At 50.9% G+C, this 22,005-nt stretch overlaps 1 protein-coding gene across 2 annotated transcripts in view; it reads left to right on the forward strand.

Moving 5' to 3' along the window:
* LOC140388177 (cilia- and flagella-associated protein 54-like) overlaps nt 1-22,005 on the forward strand; it is a 948,449-nt gene that overhangs the window by 398,192 nt on the left and 528,252 nt on the right. For both annotated transcript variants that reach the window (XM_072471937.1, XM_072471938.1), the window contains exon 21: nt 9,131-9,234. In XM_072471937.1, the coding sequence (XP_072328038.1) occupies nt 9,131-9,234 (104 nt within the window). The remainder of the gene's footprint in view (nt 1-9,130; nt 9,235-22,005) is intronic.

Genomic DNA, 22,005 nt, shown 5'->3' on the forward strand with positions numbered 1-22,005 from the left:
GTGTACCTTTAATACCCCGTTTGGCAGATACTGCGACAACAGGATGCCGTTTGGGATTATATCGGCATCAGAAGAATTCCACCGGATCATGGAGCAAATGATGGAGGGCATTGAGGGTTTGCACGTCTATGTTGATGACATCATCATTTGGTCCACATCATCATCAGGAGCATATCAGTCGCCTCCAGCGCGTTTTCAAACGAATACGGGAACAAGGCCTTCGCCTCAACAGACCCAAATGTTCCTTCAGCCAGAAGGAACTTAAGTTCCTAGGGGACCACATCTCCCGGTTGGGTGTGCGGCCGGATGCGGACAAGGTGGCAGCCATCACGGCCATACAGAAGCCAGCGGATAAGAAGGCGGTCCTCCGATTTTTGGGCATGGTTAACTTCCTGGGGAAGTTCATCCCCAACCTCGTCTCCCATACCACAGCTCTCCGGAACCTGGTCAGGAAGACGACAGACCTCCAATGGCTTCCCGCCCACGAGCGCGAATGGGAGGAGCTTAAGAGCAAGCTTACCACGGCCCCGGTCTTGGCATATTTTGATCCCACGAAGGAAACAAAAATTTCAACGGATGCCAGCCAATCCGGCATTGGGGCGATGCTCCTGCAACGCGATGAGGCCTCATCATGGGCCCTCGTTGCGTCACGTGCCATGACCCCCATGGAACAGCGCTACGCGCAGATTGAAAAGGAGTGCCACGGCCTGTTGACTGGGATCGACAAATTTCATGATTACGTGTACGGCCTCCCCCAATTCACTGTCGAGACCAACCATCGCCCGCTGGTCAACATTATACAAAAAGACCTGAATGATATGATCCCTCGCCTCCAGCGCATTCTGCTTAAATTCCGGCGGTATGATTTCCAGCTCCTATACACCCCGGGCAAGGACCTGATCATAGCCGATGCTCTGTCCAGGGCAGTCAACACCCCGTGTGACCCAGAGGGGTTCGTCTGCCAGGTTGACGCCCATGTGGCCTTCACGGCCTTCAATCTGCTGGCCACGGATGAACGCCTTATCCACATTCGCCGCGAGACTGCGGCTGACCCCCTACTACAGCGTGTCATGCGCCACATGACGGACGGGTTGCTCAAGGGCCAATGCCCGCAGTTCTACAATATCAGAGACGATCTGGCAGTAGTCGATGGTGTCCTCCTGAAGCTGGACCGCATCGTGATCCCGCATAGCATGCGCCAGCTCGTTTTGGAACAGCTACACGAGGGCCATTTTGGCGTGGAGAAGTGCCGACGGAGGGCCCGAGAGGCTGTGTACTGGCCGGGCATCAATGAGGTCATCGCCAACACAGCGCTCAACTGCCCCGCCTGTCAGCGGTTCCAGCCGGCCCAACCACGTGAGACCCTACAGCCCCATGAGTTGGTCACGTCCCCTTGGTCTAAGGTAGGCGTTGACCTTTCATGCGTTCGGCAGGGACTATGTTCTGATTGTAGACTATTTTTCAAACTACCCGGGGGTCGTACGCCTGCATGACATCACATCATCGGCGGTCATCCGCGCCTGCAAGGAGACCTTTGCTCGTCACGGCATCCCACTCACTGTAATGTCGGACAATGGCCCCTGCTTCGCGAACCAGGAATGGTCCAACTTTGCCAGCAGGTACAACTTTGTGCATGTGACATCCAGTCCCCTGCACCCCCAATCCAATGGCAAAGCGGAAAAGGGCATCCACATCGTCAAACGGCTCCTCTGCAAGGCTGCCGATGCAGGATCCGACTTCTACCTCGCCTTGTTGGCCTATCGTTCGGCCCCACTCTCCACGGGCCTATCGCCAGCCCAGCTGCTCATGGGTCGCACCCTCAGGACCACGGTGCCGTCCATTCACATCCCAGACCTCGACCACGTTCCAGTCCTTCAGCAGATGCAACAGTCTCGTGCACAACACAAGGCGGCGCATGACGCTTGGGCGATTGATCTCCCTGCTCTGGCGCCGGATGACAACGTCCACATCCATCTTCCGGAGGGTGGCTGGTCTGCAACTGCTGTGGTTCTTCGGCAGGTGTCTCCCCGCTCGCTCTTGGTTCATCTGCCAGATGGTTCCATTCGCCGCCGCAATTGGCGTGCCCTTCGTCTCGTTCCACGCTCGCTACGTGATCCTCCGCCGGTGCCACACCCTCCTGTTGTCCCTAACCTGGACTATGTGGAGATTCCGAATACTCTGCATCCTCCTCACTCTGCCGTGGCCCAGCCCGTTCCTCAGCCGGGGGCTCCTGACCCACCCTTGAGGCGGTCAACCGGAATTCGTCGCCCACCTCAGAGACTTGACTTATGAGTTTTACGCTGTTGATCTGTTCAGTTATCCTGTTTCATCGTTCCAGTAGTTTGTATATAATGTTCATTTCATTGTTGGTGTGACACCCTATTTCTCGGCACCAGGCACCTTCCCGTGTAAATAGATTAGCCTCATGTACATAGTCATGTAAATAACATGCACACACATAGTCAGGTACATTCACTACACAATATTTATTGTCACGCAGGCACATATGAAATGAAATGAAATGAAAATCGCTTATTATCACAAGTAGGCTTCAAATGAAGTTACTGTGAAAAGCCCCTAGTCGCCACATTCCGGTGCCTGTTCAGGGAGGCTGGTACATATTCTTTATATAAAAGGGGGATGTCATAATATACACCAGTGTATCATGGTGCAGACACACACACAATGATGGACATGCAGTGGGACCAATCAGCATACGCAACACCACAGCCAATCACCAGTGAGGGCACATGCACTATAAAGACAGGGGCCAGGAGAGTTCCCGCTCATTATAGTAGCAGCCAGCTCGGAGCACAGAGCTCACAGCCTGCAACACAGACATTCACCATGTGCTGAGTGCATCACCTGGTTAGAACTAGGCAAGGGTCAACAGTTAAAGCTGGTATTGCATTTACCCACAGCTCAAGTCTGTTCATATAGTTAACCTTATAATAAAATAGAGTTGCACCACTTCCAGTGTTGGTGACCTGTTTGTGATCCAGAACACCCAACACCTCTTTCATGGCACTGTTTGCAGACACTTGATGAAGATCAACAAGATAAACTACGGCATATCCTTATTGTAATCTGCCTTCAGCCTCAAATTTATCTTTCATTTAACGTTGCACCTTAGAATCAATGAGTCGCATATTAGTCATAGAGGTTTACAGCATGAAAACAGGCCCTTTGGCCCAACTTGTCCATGAGACCAGTTTTTACCACTAAGTTAGTCCCAATTGCCCGTATTTGGCCCATATCGCTCTATACCCATCTTTCCCATATAACTGTTTAAATTCTTTTTAAAAGACAAAATTGCACCTGCCTCTTCTACTGCCTCTGCTAGCTCGTGCCAGACACTCACTGTGGTAATACCACAGAGCCCTGAAGAAACACTGGAGGACTTCTATCGGGCTCTACTAGTGCTGGGCCGGAACTGCGGCTGCCCACCAGTCACGGGGAACGAGCACACGGAACATTTAATTCGGGGCGCTTTCGTGGCAGGTATATCTTCCCCCGACATCCGCAGAAGGCTCCTTGAAATGGACACGCTGGGCCTCACTGAGGCACGGGCCCTGGCAGGGTCTATGGACGTTGCATACAAAAACGCACTGGCTTTTGCGCACGGCGCCCCCCTGGGCTGCGTGGAACCCCGTCGCGGCAGACCCCCAGACTTTCCCGCTAACCCCACAGGCCTGCGCCGCTAGACGGCCCGTTTTCACCGCCGGCCAACGCTGCTTCCTCTGTGGCCAAGCAAATCATCCCCGCGCGCGCTGCCCGGCCCGCACTGCCACCTGCAAAGAGTGCGGCAAGAAAGGCCACTATGTCGCGGTCTGCCAGACCCGCGCCGTGGCAGCGTTCGCCAGCGACGATTAGAAGCCTTTGTTCCAGGTCCCGGCCATCCAAGGCCCACCGCCGCCCTCCTACCCCCAGGCAATGTGCGACCCATGGGCGCGGCCATTTTGCCCCTCACCGACGCCACCTTCTGTATCCCCGGACTCCATGTGCGACCCGTGGCTGACACCATCTTGGATGGGGCCTCAAGCCCCCAGCACTGCCGACTCCACGCTGCCTGACCAGAACTCCCCCTTGCTGCAGCTGGCCTCCATTACCCTGAACCGGCCTGAATCTCACAGCACCGCCGATTCCACGCTGCCTGACCAGAACTCCTCCTTGCTACAGCTGGCCTCCGTTACCCAGGACCGGCCTCAGGCCCCCAGCACTGCCGACTCCACGCTGTCTGACCAGACCTTCCCCTTGCTGCAGCTGGCCTCCTTGACCCTGGACCAGAGTCGGCCCCGGACGCTAGCGAAAGTCACCACAGCGATCGCCATCAACGGCCATGTGACGTCGTGCCTGATCGACTCCGGGAGCACGGAAAGCTTCGTCCACCCCGACACGGTAAGGTGCTCTTCCCTTGTCACCCATCCCGTAAACCAACGGATCTCCCTGGCCTCCGGGTCACACGCAGTGGAGATAAAGGGGTTCGCCTAGCGAACCTCACTGTCCAAGGCAGGGAATTCCGCAATTTCCACCTGTACGTGCTGCCGCACCTCTGCGCAGCCACCCTTCTGGGACTGGATTTCCAGTGCCACCTACAATGCCTGACCTTTAAATTTGGCGGCCCTATAACCCCCTTACTGTCTGCGGCCTCGCGACCCTAAAGGTCGACCCGCTTTCGCTGTTTGCGAACCTCACCCTGGATTACAAACCCGTCGCCAATAGGAGCAGACGGTACAGGGCCCAGGACCAGACCTTCATCAGGCTGGTGAAGGAAGGGGTCATCGAAGCAAGCAACAGCCCTGGAGGGCTCAAGTAGTGGTGGTAAAGACCGGGGAGAAACAAGATGATCATCGACTATAGCCAGACCATCAACCGGTTTACGCAGCTGGACGCGTACCCTCTCCCCTGTATAGCCGACCTGGATTGCGCAATACAAGGTCTTCTCCACGGTGGATCTCAAGTCTGCCTACCACCAGCTGCCCCTCTGTCATGGGGACCGCCATTACACTGCCTTCGAAGCAGATGGGCAGCTCTATCACTTTTTAAGGGTTCCCTGCGGTGTCACGAACGGGGTCTCGGTCTTCCAGCGTGAGATGTACCGAATGGTTGACCCGTACGGCTTACGCGCAACGTTCCCGTATCTTGATAACGTCACCATCTGCGGCCATGACCAGCAGGACCACGACACCAACCTCCGAAAATGTCTCCAGATCGCGATCCTCCTTAATCTGACCTACAATAAGGAGAAATGAGTGTTTAGCACCGACAGTCTAGCCATCCGAGGCTACGTAGTGTGAAATGAAGCCATAGGCCCCGACCCTGAACCCATGCGCCCCCCTCATGGAGTTCCCCCTCCCTCACTGCCCCAAGGCCCTAAAGCGCTGCCTCGGCTTCTTTAGCTATTATGCACAATGGGTCCCTAATTACGCAGACAAGGTTCGACCCCTGATCCAGTCCGCAACCTTCCCCCTGTCGACGGAGGCCCGCCAGGCCTTCTGCCGCATCAAAGCGGACATCGCAAAAGCCACGATGCGCACCATCGACCAGTCCCTCCCCTTCCAGGTCGACAGCGACGCGTCCGACGTAGCTCTGGCGGCCACCCTCAACCAAGCGGGCAGGCCCATGGCTTTCTTTTCCCGCACTCTCCATGCTTCCGAAACTCGCCACTCCTCGGTCGAAAAGGAGGCCCAGGCCATAGTAGAAGCTGTGCGACACTGGAGGCATTACCTGGCCAGCAGGAGATTCACTCTCCTCACAGACCAACGGTCGGTGGCCTTCATGTTCGATAATGCACAGCGGGGCAAGATTAAGAACGACAAGATCTTGCGGTGGAGGATAGAACTCTCCACCTACAATTACGAGATCTTGTACCGTCCCGGGAAGCTAAACGAGCCTCCTGATGCCCTGTCCCACGGCACTTGTGCCACCACACAAGTAGACCGTCTGCGAGCCCTCCACGAGGACCTCTGCCACCTGGGGGTCACTCGGTTCTTTCATTTCGTTAAGACCCGCAACCTGCCCTACCACATCGAGGTCAGGACAGTCACCAGGGACTGCCGAATCTGCGCGGAGTGCAAACCACACTTCTACCGGCCAGAGAGAGCGCATCTGATAAAGGCTTCCCGCCCTTTTGAACGCCTCAGCATGGATTTTAAGGCCCCCCCCCTCCACCGACCGCAACACGTACTTCCTGAACGTGATTGACAAACACTCCCGGTTCCCATTCGCCATCCCCTGCCCGGACATGACCACGACCACCGTCATCAAGGCCCTCCAGGGTATTTTTACACTGTTCGGTTTCCCCGCGTACATTCACAGTGATAGGGGGTCCTCCTTTATGAGCGAGAACTGCGTCAATTCCTGCTCAGCAAAGGCATCGCCTCCAGCAGGACGACCAGTTACAACCCCCGGGGAAACGGGCAGGTTAGAGAGGGAGAACGGAACGGTCTGGAAGACCGTCCTGCTGGCCCTTCGGTCCAGGAATCTCCCAGTCTCCCGCTGGTAAGAAGTTCTCCCAGTGGCCCTTTACTCCATTCGGTCGCTGCTATGTATTACCACAAACCAGACACCTCACGAACGTCTCCTTGTTTTCCCCAGGAAGTCCTCGTCCGGGACCGCGCTCCCAACCTGGCTAGCGACACCCGGACCCGTCCTGATGCGAAAACATGTGAGGGCGCACAAGTCGAACCCGTTGGTCGAGAGGGTCCACCTGCTGCATGCCAACCCCCAGTACGCCTACGTGGCGTTTCCCGACGGCCGCCAAGACACGGTCTCCCTTCGGGACCAGGCGCCCGCCGGAGCCCCATGCGCACCCGCACCATTGCCCCCACCCCCACCCCCACCCTCTCCGCAGCACCTGACCGGAGGGTCAGTACTGCCGCCACCCCTACCCGGTGCCGAACGAGCACCGACGCCACCTACAGGCGCCCCTCCCCCTGCCCACTTTTCGCCCCAACAGCGCCGCCTAGGGGCGACAAAGCTGCCAGGGAGGAAGACACCACGTTCCCGGAGCCACAACCACCGGGGCCCCCACCAGGATCATCGCCGAAGCCCAGACGCTCCAGAAGGATATCTGATTGCTGCACCTTAAGACACTAAAAACTATCTCTGTTACCCTCGACATCACGGTACCTCAATACCTGGTCCTACCATGCAAAAGGCGACAGTAACGTTGGCCATCACCCCGCTGGGTTCTTTTTGACAGGGAGTGAATGTGGTAATACCAGGTATTGCAGTACCTGAGAGGTGGATGCCCATTGGCTAGACCTAGAAGTCTACCGTTGGCCAACGTACGTAGCTCCGCCCTGAGAGGCGGGGTATAAGAACCCATGCCGTCCCAGCAGCCTTCACTTTCTGTATCGAAGCTGCTGGGTACAGTTCTAGCTCATTAAAGCCGATTAGTATGACTCTCCTTGTCTCACGAGTAATTGATTGTGCTTCACTCACCACCCTCTGTGTAAACAATTGCCCCTCTGGACCCTTTTGTATCGCTCCCCCTCACCTTAAACCTATGCCCTCTACTTTTAGACTCCCCAACCTTGGGAAAAGAAGTTGATTATCTACCTTATCTATGCCCGTAATTATTTTATGGACCTCTATAAGATCACCCCTATGCCTCCTACGCTCCAGGGAAAAAAGTCCCAGTCTATCCAGCCTCTCCTGATAATTCAAACCATCAAGTTCCGGTAGCATCCTAGTAAAATATATTGCACAGAAGAAAATCATTGGCCATCTAGTTGATGCTTTGTAGAAATCCAGTCAGTCCCAGGCCCTGCTCTATCCCCGTCGTCCTGCAAATTTGTTTCCTACAACTATCATCCAGCCCAGATTCCCATCTATAAGGGTCCTTCCTGTTTATTCCCTTATTTCCCCTTTCTTTTATTTTGCCATTATCATTTTTGATCCATGGGTGTTTAATGGACAGGTATCTTTACGCCTAGCAGCAGAGAGAATGAAGTATTCAAAAGTTACAGGAGAGAACATTCTTCTCGTTTGAACTGGAGTTTGAGACTTGTCGGCACCAGAGAGAGATATAGAGAGGGCTGCGACTCGGTTTGATTGATCGGCTGAATTGGCCCATTCCTCTGGTCGCAAGTCGTGATTAAATCATGTTCCAGTTAAATGTTTTTCAGAGTCCCAAGGAGTTTCAGTTTGACTCCTGGACACAGAAAAGCAAGGATCTGTTTTTTTTATCTTGCTCTCAAGAAAGGCTGTGAGTGCTGTATTCCTGAGGCTGCAGATAACCTGAATGAATGAATCAACAGGAAAACTATTACAGGCTACAAGCAAAGACCAGGACTCTCTCTCCAGAAAGGCTTTGAGTGCTATATTCCTGAAACTATAGAGGCCTGAACGAATCCACAGTAAAAACCTCAAACTGAAGGCATGGTTTGAAGAGAAACAGGGTGCTGGAAACACCCATTTGAAACAAACACTTTTCTTCCCCTTTTACTTTGTTTTTTTACCCCTTTCTCCCCCTCTGTGTTTATCTGTTGTGTGTGTGTGTGTAGGGCAGGGGGCAAGTTAAAGTGGGGAATTAGATAATAATTAACCAGTTGTATTTGCTGAAGATTTCATTTAGTTCTTGTTATAAATAAACAGTAATTGTTTTTAAACTTATAAACCTGGTGACTAATTATTGGGCATCCAAGAGCTAAAGACCTCAGGTATTTTTCTAAGATTGGTTAATTCACTTGTGTTGTGACTCCAGATCAAGTGGGGCTAGAATTGACCGTGCACTAGCCTAGGGTGTCATAACATCTCAGAGATTTTCCATTTCCAGAGAGCCTATTCAAATAAAAGGATGTGCCTCACAAAATGCAAAAGGTCAAGCCTTCTATCCACACTGTACGAAAAGTAATTTAATTGTCCATGTGTTCAAACATTTTATAGAACCATACAATATTTTGCTGATTTTGAAGCATTGAATACAATGCCATTGCTGACAAGAATTAATATTCTGTGATTGGTTTTTGATTGTAAAGTCACACTGGAATAAATGAAGTTGACACTAAGTGCAAAGGTGATTTATGTTGCCGTAACTCACTGTATTTAGAATATTTAAGAATTCATTTGTGGAATCATTCCTTTGACAATTTTAATGCGATCAGTATTATTTCTTTTTGTTCAGACTCCTTCAAGCAAAAAGCCAAAAAAAGAAAAGGTAACATTGAAGGAACTCGTGCAGAGCTTTCAGAAAAACCCAGCCTATAAACTGGACCTAAATACATACAGGTAGCTAAGATTATTCCTTATTATTTGGATCCCAATGTAAGATTTGGAGTTTGTAAGCCACAGATACCCAAGATAAGCAGTCGAGTATTAGTAAGTAACCTTAAGCTACTTTATAAAGTTTACTATGATGCAACTGTTTAGATATGATACTTGGAATATAGAACATAGAACATTACAGTGCAGTACAGGCCCATCGGCCCTCGATGTTGCGCAGACCTGTGAAACCACTCTAAAGCCCATCTACACTATTCCCTTATCGTCCATATGTCTATCCAATGACCATTTGAATGCCCTTAGTGTTGGCAAGTCCACTACTGTTGCAGGCAGGGCATTCCACGCCCTTTCTACTCTCTTGAGTAAAGAACCTACCTCTGACATCTGTCTTATATCTATCTCCCCTCAATTTAAAGGTATGTCCCCTCGTGCTGGACATCACCATCCACGGAAAAAGGCTCTCACTGTCCACCCTATCCAATCCTCTGATCATCTTGTATGCCTCAATTAAGTCACCTCTTAACCTTCTTCTCTCGAACGAAAACAGCCTCAAGTCCCTCAGCCTTTCCTCAGAAGATCTTCCCTCCATATCAGGAACATTCTGGTAAATCTCCTCTGCAACCTTTCCAATGCTTCCACATCCTTTCTATAATGCGGCGACCTGAATTGCACGAAATACTCCAAATGCGGCCGCACCAGAGTTTTGTACAGCTGCAACATGACCTCATGGCTCCGAAACTCAATCCCTCTACCAATAAAAGCTAACACACCGTAAGCCTTCTTAACAACCCTCTCAACCTGGGTGGCAACTTTCAGGGATCTATCTACATGGACACCGAGATCTCTCTGCTCCTCCACACTGCCAAGAATCTTACCATTGCCCAGTACTCAGTCTTCCTGTTATTCCTTCGAAAATGAATCACCTCACACTTTTCTGCATTAAACTCCATTTGCCACCTCTCAGCCCAGCGCTGCAGCTCATCTATGTCCCTCTGTAACTTGTAACATCCTTCCGCACTGTCCACAACTCCACCGACTTTAGTGTCATCTGTAAATTTACTCACCCATCCTTCTACGCCCTCCTCCAGGTCATTTATAAAAATGACAAACAGCAGTGACCCCAAAACAGATCCTTGTGGTACACCATTAGTAACTGGACTCCAGTCTGAACATTTCCCATCAACCACCACCCTTTGTCTTCTTCCAGCTAGCCAATTTCTGATCCAAACTGCTAAACCACCCTGAATCCCATGCCTCTGTATTTTCTGCAGTAGCCTACGGCGGGGAACCTTATCAAACGCTTTACTGAAATCCATATACACCACATCAACTGCTTTACCCTCATCCACCTGTTCGATCACCTTCTCAAAGAACTCAATAAGGTTTGTGAGGCACGACCTACGCTTCACAAAACCGTGTTGACTATCTCTAATCAAATTATTCCTTTTTCAGAAGATTATACATCCTATCTCTTATAAACCTTTCCAAGATTTTGCCCACAACAGAAGTAAGGCTCACTGTTCTACAGTTACCGGGGTTGTCTCTACTCCCCTTCTTGAACAAGGGGACAACATTTGCTATCCTCCAGTCTTCTGGCACAATTCCTGGAGACAAAGATGACTTAAAGATCAAAGCCAAAGGCTCAGGAATTTCCTCCCTAGCTTCCCAGAGAATCCTAGGATAAATCCCATCCGGACTGGGGGAATTATCTATTTTCACACTTTCCTGAAATGCTAACACCTCCTCCTTATGAACCTCAAGCCCTTCTAGTCTAGGAGCCTGAATCTCAGTATTCTCCTCAACAACATTGTCTTTTTCCTGTGTGAATACTGACGAAAAATATTCATTTAGAACCTCTCCTATCTCCTCGGACTTCACAACTTCCCGCTACTGTCCTTGACTAGCCCTACTCTTACCCTAGTCATTCGTTTATTCCTGACATATCTAGAGAAAGCTTTAGGGTTATCCTTAATCAACCTGCCAAAGACTTCTCATGTCCCCCCCTGGCTCTTCTTAGCTCTCTCTTTAGGTTCTTCCTAGCTAACTTGTAACTCTCGAGCGCCCTAACTGAACCTTCATGTCTCATCTTTACATAGTAAGAAGTCTTACAACACCAGGTTAAAGTCCAACAGGTTTGTTTCGATGTCACTAGCTTTCGGAGTGCTGCTCCTTCCTCAGGCTCCGAAAGCTAGTGACATCGAAACAAAGCTGTTGGACTTTAACCTGGTGTTGTAAGACTTCTTACTGTGCTCACCCCTTCCAACGCCGGCATAGAACATAGAACATAGAACAATACAGCGCAGTACAGGCCCTTCGGCCCACGATGCTGCACCGAAACAAAAGCAACTAATCTACACTATGCCATTATCATCCATATGTTTATCCAATAAACTTTTAAATGCCCTCAATGTTGGCGAGTTCACTACTGTAGCAGGTAGGGCATTCCACGGCCTCACTACTCTTTGCGTAAAGAACCTACCTCTGACCTCTGTCCTATATCTATTACCCCTCAGTTTAAAGTTATGTCCCCTCGTGCCAGCCATTTCCATCCGCGGGAGAAGGCTCTCACTGTCCACCCTATCCAACCCCCTGATCATTTTGTATGCCTCTATTAAGTCTCCTCTTAACCTTCTTCTCTCCAACGAAAACAACCTCAAGTCCATCAGCCTTTCCTCATAGGATTTTCCCTCCATACCAGGCAACATCCTGGTAAATCTCCTCTGCACCCGCTCCAAAGCCTTCCCATAATGCGGTGACCAGAACTGTACGCAATACTCCAAATGCGGCCGTACCAGAGCTCTGTACAGCTGCAACATGACCTCCCGACTCCGGAACTCAATCCCTCTACCAATAAAGGCCAACACTCCATAGGCCTTCTTCACAACCCTATCAACCTGGGTGGCAACTTTCAGGGATCTGTGTACATGGACACCTAGATCCCTCTGCTCATCCACACTTTCAAGAACTTTACCATTAGCCAAATATTCCGCATTCCTGTTATTCCTTCCAAAGTGAATCACCTCACACTTCTCTACATTAAACTCCATTTGCCACCTCTCAGCCCAGCTCTGCAGCTTATCTATATCCCTCTGTGACCTGCTACATCCTTCCACACTATCGACAACACCACCGACTTCAGTATCGTCCGAGACAGATCCTTGTTGTACTCCACTTGTGACTGTACTCCATTCTGAACATTTCCCATCAACCACCACCCTCTGTCTTCTTTCAGCTAGCCAATTTCTGATCCACATCTCTAAATCACCCTCAATCCCCAGCCTCTGTATTTTCTGCAATAGCCTACCGTGGGGAACCTTATCAAACGCTTTGCTGAAATCCATATACACCACATCAACTGCTCTACCCTCATCTACCTGTTCAGTCACCTTCTCAAAGAACTCAATAAGGTTTGTGAGGCATGACCTACCCTTCACAAAGCCATGCTGACTATCCCTGATCATATTATTCCTATCTAGATGATTATAAATCTTGTCCCACTACAGGCATCTCCACATCCGATGCATCCTAAGTCTTGACTCATCACATCATAATTGCCTTTCCCCCAGATATAACTCTTGCCCTGTGGTATATACCTATCCCTTTCCATCACGAAAGTAAATGTACTGGAATTGTGGTCACTATCACCAAAGTGCTCACCTACCTCCAAATCTAACACCTGTCCTGGTTCATTACCCAGTATGAAATCCAATATGGCCGCGCCTCTCATTGGCCTATCTACATACTGTGTCAGGAAACCCTCCTGCACACATTGGACAAAAACAGACCCATCTAAAGTATTTGAACTATAGCGTTTCCAGTCAATATTTGGAAAGTTAAAGTCCCCCACAACAACTACCCTGTTGCTTTCACTCCTATCCAGAATCATCTTTGCAATCCTTTCCTCTACATCTCTGGAACTTTTCAGAGGCCTATAGAAAACCCCTAACAGGGCGACCTCTCCTTTCCTGTTTCTCAGCCCATATTACTTCAGTAGACGAGTCCTCATCAAATGTCCTTTCTGCCACCATAATACTGTCCTTGACTAACAATCCCACCCCTCCCCGTCTTTTACCACCTTCCCTGAGCTTACTGAAATATCTAAACTCCGGCACCTGCAACAACCATTCCTGTCCCTGCTCTATCCATGTCTCCGAAATGGCCACAACATCGAAGTCCCAGGTACCAACCCATGCCGCAAGTTCACCCACCTTATTCCGGATGCTCCTGGCATTGAAGAAGACACACTTTAAACCACCTTCCTGCCTGCCGGTACACTCCTGCAACTTTAAAAGCTTACTCATGACCTCACTACTCTCAACCTCCTGTATACTGGAGCTACAATTCAAGCCCCTGCTGAACTAATTTAAACCCTCCCGAAGAGCATTCGCAAATTTCCCCCCCAGGATATTGGTACCCCTCTGGTCCAGCTGTAGACCATCCCGTTTGTAGAGTTCCCACCGACCCCAGAATGAGCCCAAATTATTCAGAAATCTGAAACCTTCCCTCCTGCACCATCCCTGTAGCCACGTGTTCAACTCCTCTCTCTCCCTATTCCTAACTCGCTATCACGTGGCACAGCTAACAACCCCAGGTAACAACCCAGAGATAATAACTCTGTTTGTCCTAGCTCTAAGTTTCCACCCTAGCTCCCTGAATTCCTGCCTTACATCCCTATCCCTTTTCCTACCTATGTCGTTGGTACCTATGTGGACCACGACTTGGGGCTGCTCCCCCTCCCCCTTAACGATCCCGAAAACACGATCCGAGACATCACGGACCCTGGCTCCTGGGAGGCAACACACCAACCGCGAGTCTCTCTCGTTCCCACAGAATCTCCTATCTATCCCGCTAACTATGGAATCTCCAATGACTAATGCACTACTCCTCTCCCCCCTTCCCTTCTGAGCAACAGGGACAGACTCCGTACGAGAGACCTGTACCCCGTGGCTTACCCCTGGTAAGTCCCCCCCCCCCCCCGCCAACAGTATCCAAAGCAGTATACTTGTTACTAAGGGGAACGACCACAGGGGATCCCTGTAATGACTGCTTCCTCCCAGCCCCTCTCACCGTCACCCATCTATCTTTATTCTTCGGAGTAACTACATCCCTGAAGCTTCTATCTATGACCACCTCTGCCTCCCGAATAATCCGAAGTTCATCCAGCTCCAGCTCCAGTTCCCTAACGCGGTTTCTGAGGAGCTGGAGATGGGTGCACTTCCCACAGATGAAATCAGCAGGGACACTGACGGCGCCCTCACCTCAGACATTCTGCAGGAGGAACATTGCACTGCCTTCCCTGCCATCCCCTCTAGATAAAAACAGAAAAAAGAAAGAAAGAGCTTACCTGTTATTCACACCCCTTCTCAGCAAGCTATCACTCAGCAACCTCTGCGCCCCGCACGATGACACCAGCCAATTAACTTATTGTTTTACTGTGATGTCACTCCTGAATTGTTTTTTAATTTCAGCCTGCTGTGCAGAGGTGTCCCTCGCAGCTCCCGCTCTTTTTAAATCTCTGCTCCGACTCTCAGCTCCGCTCTTTTTAAATCTCTGTGACTCTCAGCTCCTGCTCTTTTTAAATCTCCGCTCTGGCTCTCAGCTCCCGCTCCTTTTAAATCTCTGCTGTGACTCTCAGCTCCCGTTCTTTTTAAATCTCCGCGACTCTCAGCTCCCGCTCTTTTTAAATCTCCGCGACTCTCAGCTCCCGCTCTTTTTAAATCTCCGCGATTCTCAGCCCCTGCTCTTTTTAAATCTCCGCGACTCTCAGCTCCTGCTCTTTTTAAATCTCCGCGACTCTCAGCTCCCGCGCTTTTTAAATCTTCGTGACTCTCAGCTCCTGCTCTTTTTAAATCTCTGCTCCGACTCTCAGCTCCCGCGCTTTTTAAATCTCCGCGACTCTCAGCTCCTGCTCTTTTTAAATCTCCGCTCCGACTCGCAGCTCCCGCTCTTTTTAAATCTCTGCTCCGACTCTCAGCTCCCACGCTTTTTAAATCTCCGCGACTCTCAGCTCCCGCCCTTTTTAAATCTCCGCTCCGACTCGCAGCTCCCGCTATTTTTAAATCTCTGCTCCGACTCTCAGCTCCCGCGCTTTTTAAATCGCCGCGACTCTCAGCTCCTGCTCTTTTTAAATCTCTGCTCCGACTCTCAGCTCCGCTCTTTTTAAATCTCCGTGACTCACAGCTCCCGCTCTTTTTAAATCCATTGTGCACAATTCTGGTCGCCACGCTACCAGAAGGGTGTGGAGGCTTTGGAGAGGGTGCAGAGGAGGTTTACCAGGAAATTGCCTGGTATGGAGGGTGTCAGTTGTGCGGAGGGGCTAAATAGACTCGGACTGTTTTCATTAGAAAGACGGAGGTTGAGTGGTGACCTGATAGAGGTCTACAAGATTAAGAGGTGCATGGATAGAGTGGATGGGCAGGCACTCTTTCCCATGGTGGAAGGGTCAGTCACTAGGGGGCATAGGTTTAAGGTCCGTGGGGCAAAGTGTAGAGGAGCTGTGCAAGGCAAGTTTTTTACACTGAGGGTGGTGAGTGTCTGGAATGAGTTGCCAGGGGAGGTTGTGGAAGCAGATACATTAACGGCGTTCAAAAGGAATCTTGACAAATACATGGATAGAATGGGTATAGAGGGATACGGCACAAGGACCTACCGGGGGATGGCTCTGGGGTCAGAAGGGAAGGGGGGAGAATGGAAAAACAATTGTAAAAGGAGATTCAATGGTTAGGGGAATAGATTGGAGATTCTGTGGTCGCAAGCGAGACTCCCGGAAGGTATGTTGCCTCCCGGGTGCCAGGGCCAGGGATGTCTCGGATTGTGTCTTCAGGATCCTTAAGGGGGAGGGGGAGCAGCCAGAAGTCGTGGTGCACATTGGTACCAACGACGTAGGTAGGAAAAGGGGTGTGGAGGTAATAAACAAGTTTAGGACGTTAGGCTGGAAGTTAAAAGCCAGGACAGACAGAGTTGTCATTTCTGGTTTGTTGCCGGTGCCACGTGATAGCGAGGCTAGGAATAGGGAGAGAGTGCAGTTGAACACGTGGCTGCAGGAATGGTGTAGGAGGAGGGCTTCAGGTACTTGGATAATTGGAGTGCATTCTGGGGAAGGTGGGACCTGTACAAGCAGGACGGGTTGCATCTGAACCAAAGGGGCACCAATATCCTTGGAGGGAGGTTTTCTAGTACTCTTCGGGAGGGTTTAAACTAATTTGGCAGGGGAATAGGAACGGGATTTGTAGTCCAGAACTAAGTTAGCCGATATTCAGGACGCCAAAGCGTGTAGTGAGGCAGTGGGGAAGGGAACACTGACAAAAGAGAGTACTTGCAGGCACGGAGATGGGTTGAAGTGTGTATACTTTAACGCAGGAAGCATCAGGAATAAGGTGGGTGAACTTAAGGCATGGATCGGTACTTAGGACTACGATGTGGTGGCCATCACGGAAACTTGGATAGAAGAGGGGCAGAAATGGTTTTTGGAGGTCCCTGGTTATAGATGTTTCAATAAGATTAGGGAGGGAGGTAAAAGAGGTGGGGGGTGGCATTGTTAATTAGAGATAGTATAACAGCTGCAGAAAGGCAGTTCGAGGAGTATCAGCCTACTGAGGCAGTATGGGTTGAAGTCAGAAATAGGAAAGGAGCAGTCACCTTGTTGGGAGCTTTCTATAGGCCCCCCAATAGTAGCAGAGATGTGGAAGAACAGATTGGGAAACAGATTTTGGAAAGGTGCAGAAGTCACAGGGTAGTAGTCATGGGTGACTTCAACTTCCCAAACATTGAGTGGAAACTCTTTAGATCAAATAGTTTGGATGGGGTGGTGTTTGTGCAGTGTGTCCAGGAAGCTTTTCGAACACGGTATGTAGATTGTCCGACCAGAGGGGAGGCCAAATTGGGTTTGGTACTTGGTAATGAACCAGGGCAAGTGATAGATTTGTTAGTGGAGGAGCATTTTGGAGATAGTGACCACAATTCTGTGACTTTCACTTTAGTAATGGAGAGGAATAGGTGCGTGCAACAGGGCAAGATTTACAATTGGGGGAAGGGTAAATACAATGTTGTCAGACAAGAATTAAAGTGCATAAGTTGGGAACATAGGCTGTCAGGGAAGGACACAAGTGAAATGTGGAACTTGTTCAAGGAACAGGTACTACGTGTCCTTGATATGTATGTCCCTGTCAGGCAGGGAAGAGATGGTCGAGTGAGGGAACCATGGTTTTATTAAAAAATATATTTTATTCAAATTTTTCGGCAAAACAAAACAGTACAAAGGTTTTTCCCTTTTTACAACAATAAAACAATATAAATAACAGTGATCGTTTTTAACAAATAAATAAATAATATATAAACTAAATGGCAACTGCCATAACAAAAATAATAGCTCTCCCAAATAATAAAATCAAGCAATCCAATATACATAACCAAGTACAAATATCTATACAAAAACACCCCTGAGGACCCACCCAAGCCCTCCCCCTCCCCCCCCCCCTCCCCCCTGGGTTGCTGCTGTTACCTTCCCATTTCCTTTATCGTTCTGCTAGGTAGTTAATGAACGGTCGCCACCGCCTGGTGAACCCTTGAGCCGAACCCCTTAGTGCAAACTTTATCCGTTCTAGTTTTATAAACCCTGACATGTCGTTTATCCAGGTCTCCACGCCCGGGGGTTTGGCTTCCTTCCACATAAGCAATATCCTTCGCCGGGCTACTAGAGACGCAAAGGCCAAAACATCAGCCTCTCTCGCCTCCTGCACTCCCGGCTCTTCTGCAACCCCAAATATAGCCAACCCCCAGCTTGGCTCGACCCGGACCCCCACCACCTTCGAAAGCACATTCGCCACCCCCACCCAGAACCCCTGCAATGCCGGGCATGACCAAAACATGTGGGTGTGGTTTGCTGGGCTCCTCGAGCATCTCCCACACCTATCCTCTACCCCGAAAAATTTACTGAGCCTTGCTCCGGTCATATGCGCCCTGTGCAAAACCTTGAATTGTATCAGGCTAAGCCTGGCGCACGAGGACAAAGAGTTTACCCTACGCAGGGCATCTGCCCACAGCCCCTCTTCGATCTCTTCCCCCAGCTCTTCTTCCCATTTTCCCTTCAGCTCATCCACCATGATCTCCCCCTCATCTCTCATTTCCCTGTATATATCCGACACCCTACCATCCCGGACCCATGTCCCTGAGATCACTCTATCCTGAATCTCCTGCATCGGGAGCTGCGGGAATTCCCTCCCCTGTTGCCTCGCAAAAGCCCTCAGTTGCATGTACCGAAATGCATTCCCTTGGGGCAACCCATATTTTTCTGTCAGCGCTCCCAGACTCGCAAACGTCCCGTCTAAGAACAGATCCCTCAGTTGTGCAATCCCAGCTCACTGCCATGCTCTAAATCCCCCATCTATTCTCCCCGGGACAAACCTATGATTATTTCTTATCGGGGACTGCACCAAGGCTCCCGTCATTCCCCTATGCCGTCTCCACTGCCCCAAAATTTTCAGTGTTGCCACCACCACTGGACTTGTGGTGTATTTCTTCGGGGAGAACAGCAACGGCGTCGTCGCCAGTGCTTGTAGGCAGGTTCCTTTGCAGGACGCCATCTCCAATCTCTTCCACGCCGCTCCCTCCCCTTCTCCCATCCACTTACACACCATTGAGATATTGGCGGCCCCATAGTACTCACTTAAGCTCGGTAGTGCCAGTCCCCCCCTATCCCTGCTACGCTGCAAAAAACCCCTCCTCACTCTCGGGGTCTTCCCAGCCCACACAAAACTCATGACGCTTTTCTCGATTTTCTTGAAAAAAGCCTTCGTGACCATCACCGGGAAGCACTGAAACACAAAAAGGAATCTCGGGAGGACTACCATTTTGACCGCCTGCACCCTACCCACCAGTGACAGGGGCACCATGTCCCATCTCTTAAAATCCTCCTCCATCTGTTCCACCAATCGTGTTAGATTTAGCCTATGTAAGGTTCCCCAACTCCTGGCTATCTGAACCCCTAAGTACCGGAAATCTCTTGTTACCTTCCTCAGCGGTAAATCATCTATTCCCCTCCTCTGCTCCCCCGGATGCACCACAAACAACTCACTCTTCCCCATATTCAATTTGTACCCCGAGAATTCCCCAAACTCCCTGAATGTCTGCATTATCTCAGACATCCCCTCCATTGGGTCCGCAACATACAGCAATAAATCATCTGCATACAATGATACCCGGTGTTCTTCTCCTCCCCTGAGTACTCCCCTCCACTTCCTGGAGCCCCTCAATGCTATGGCCAGGGGTTCAATTGCCAATGCGAACAGTAACGGAGACAGGGGGCACCCCTGCCTCGTCCCTCTATAAAGACGGAAGTAGTCAGACCTCTGCCTGTTCATGATCACACTTGCCACCGGGGCCCTATACAGCAGCTGTACCCATCCAATAGACCCTTCTCCAAAAACAAATCTCCTCAACACTTACCACAGGTATTCCCACTTCACTCTGTCAAATGCTTTCTCGGCGTCCATCGCCACCACTATCTCCGCCTCCCCCTCTGGTGGGGGCATCATCATCACCACTAGCAGCCTCCGTATGTTCGTGTTCAGCTGTCTCCCCTTAACGAACCCAGTTTGATCCTCGTGGACCACCCCCGGGACACAATCCTCTATCCTCGTCGTCATCACCTTGGCCAGGAGCTTAGCATCTACGTTCAAAAGGGAAATGGGCCTGTAGGACCCACGCTGCAGCGGGTCTTTTTCCTTCTTCAAAAGTAACGATATCGTCGCCTCCGACATAGTCGGGGGCAGCTTCCCCCTTTCCCTGGCCTCATTAAAGGTTCTCGTCAAAAGCGGGGCCAGTAGGTCCATATATTTCCTCAACAAGTTCTCTCAACAATCGCTCCCTTTCTTTACTCTCTTGCTTCCCTTTATGTGCCCTTATGTACATCAGTTCCCCTCTGACCACCGCCTTCAACGCCTCCCAGACCACTCCCACCTGAACCTCTCCGTTGTCATTAAGCTCCAAGTACCTTTCGATACACCCCCTCACCCCCTTAGACATACCCCCGCATCCGCCAATAAGCCCATATCCATTCTCCAGAGTGGGTGCTGTTCTTTTTCCTCTCCTACCTCCAGATCTATCCAATGTGGAGCGTGGTCCGAGATGGCTATGGCCGTATACTCCGTCCCTGTCACCTTCGGGATCAGTGCCCTTCCCAGGACAAAAAAGTATATCCGTGAATATACCTTGTGTACATGGGAGAAAAATGAGAACTCCTTACTCCCAGGCCTAATAAATCTCCAGGCGTCTACTCCTCTCATCTGCTCCATGAAGTCCTTAAGCACCTTGGCCGCTGCCAGCCTCCTCCCGGTCCTGGACCTCGACCGGTCCAGCCCTGGATCAAGCACCGTATTGAAGTCTCCCCCCATTACCAACTTTCCCGCCTCCAGGTCCGGGATACGCCCCAACATACGCCTCATGAAGTTTGCATCATCCCAGTTCGGGGCGTATACGTTCACCAGAACCACCGCCTCCCCTTGCAATCTGCCACTCACCATCACATATCTACCCCCACTGTCCGCCGCTATGGTCTATGCCTCAAACAGTACCCGTTTCCCCACTAAAATAGCCACCCCCCTATGCTTCGCATCTAAACCTGAATGAAACACCTGTCCCACCCATCCTTTACGTAGTCTAACCTGGTCTGTCCGTTTCAGGTGCGTCTCCTGCAACATAACCACATCTGCCTTTAATTTCTTTAGGTGTGCGAGTACCTGTGCCCTTTTAATCGGCCCATTCAGCCCTCTCACGTTCCACGTGATCAGCCGGGTTGGGGGGCTCGTTACCCCCCCCCCCCCCCCTTGTCGACTAGCCATCCCCTTTTTTAACCCAGCTCCTTACCCGGTTCCCACGTACCCGTATATCCCACCGACGGTGCCCTCCCGTCCCTACCACCCCGCCCCATAACAGCTCCCCCTTCCCCTTAGCAGCAGCAACCCAGTTAACTCCCTCCCCCCCCCCCCTGCTAGATCCCCCTCTAGCGTAATTACACCCCCCATGTTGCTCCCAGAAGTCAGCGAACTCTGGCTGACCTCGGCTTCCCCGTTTGCCCTCGGCCCCTCACTGTGCGAGGCCCCCTCCTTCCTGCGTCCCTGTTCCCGCCATAATTACCATAGCACGGGAGCAACTCCCGCGTTTCCCACTCGGCCCCGCCCCTAATGGCACAGTTCCCTTCTCCTTCCCCTTTCCTTCCCACCGGCGCCCACAGTTCCTCATACTCTCCCCCCCCCCCCCCCCCCCCAACAAGGGGAAGAGAGAAAAGTTACAGGATTGAAAAATTAACAAATTGAAAAATCATCCCCCCCCCTTCCCTTCCCCTTCCTCGCCCCACATAATTACCCCACCACTTCATCCCAGAAGCTCTTTCTCTCGCCAGACTATTCCAGCTTCTCGTCCACAGTGAATGTCCACGCCTCTTCTGCCGTCTCAAAGTAGTCGTGCTTCCCTTGGTGTGTGACCCACAATCTCGCCGGTTGCAACATTCCAAATTTAACCTTCTTATTGTGAAGCACCGCCTTAGCCCGATTGAAACTTGCCCTCCTTCTCGCCACCTCCGCACTCCAATCCTGGTATACGCGGATCACCGCGTTCTCCCACCTACAGCTCCGGGTTTTCTTCGCCCATCTTAGGACCATCTCTCTGTCGTTGTAGCGGTGGAACCTCACCACTGTGGCTCGAGGAATTTCTCCAGCCTTTGGTCTTCGCGCCAGAACTCGATAAGCTCCCTCCACCTCCAAAGGGCCCGTCGGGGCCTCC

The sequence above is a fragment of the Scyliorhinus torazame genome, chromosome 13 (genome assembly GCF_047496885.1).
Source record: "Scyliorhinus torazame isolate Kashiwa2021f chromosome 13, sScyTor2.1, whole genome shotgun sequence".
Classification (NCBI taxonomy): domain Eukaryota; kingdom Metazoa; phylum Chordata; class Chondrichthyes; order Carcharhiniformes; family Scyliorhinidae; genus Scyliorhinus; species Scyliorhinus torazame.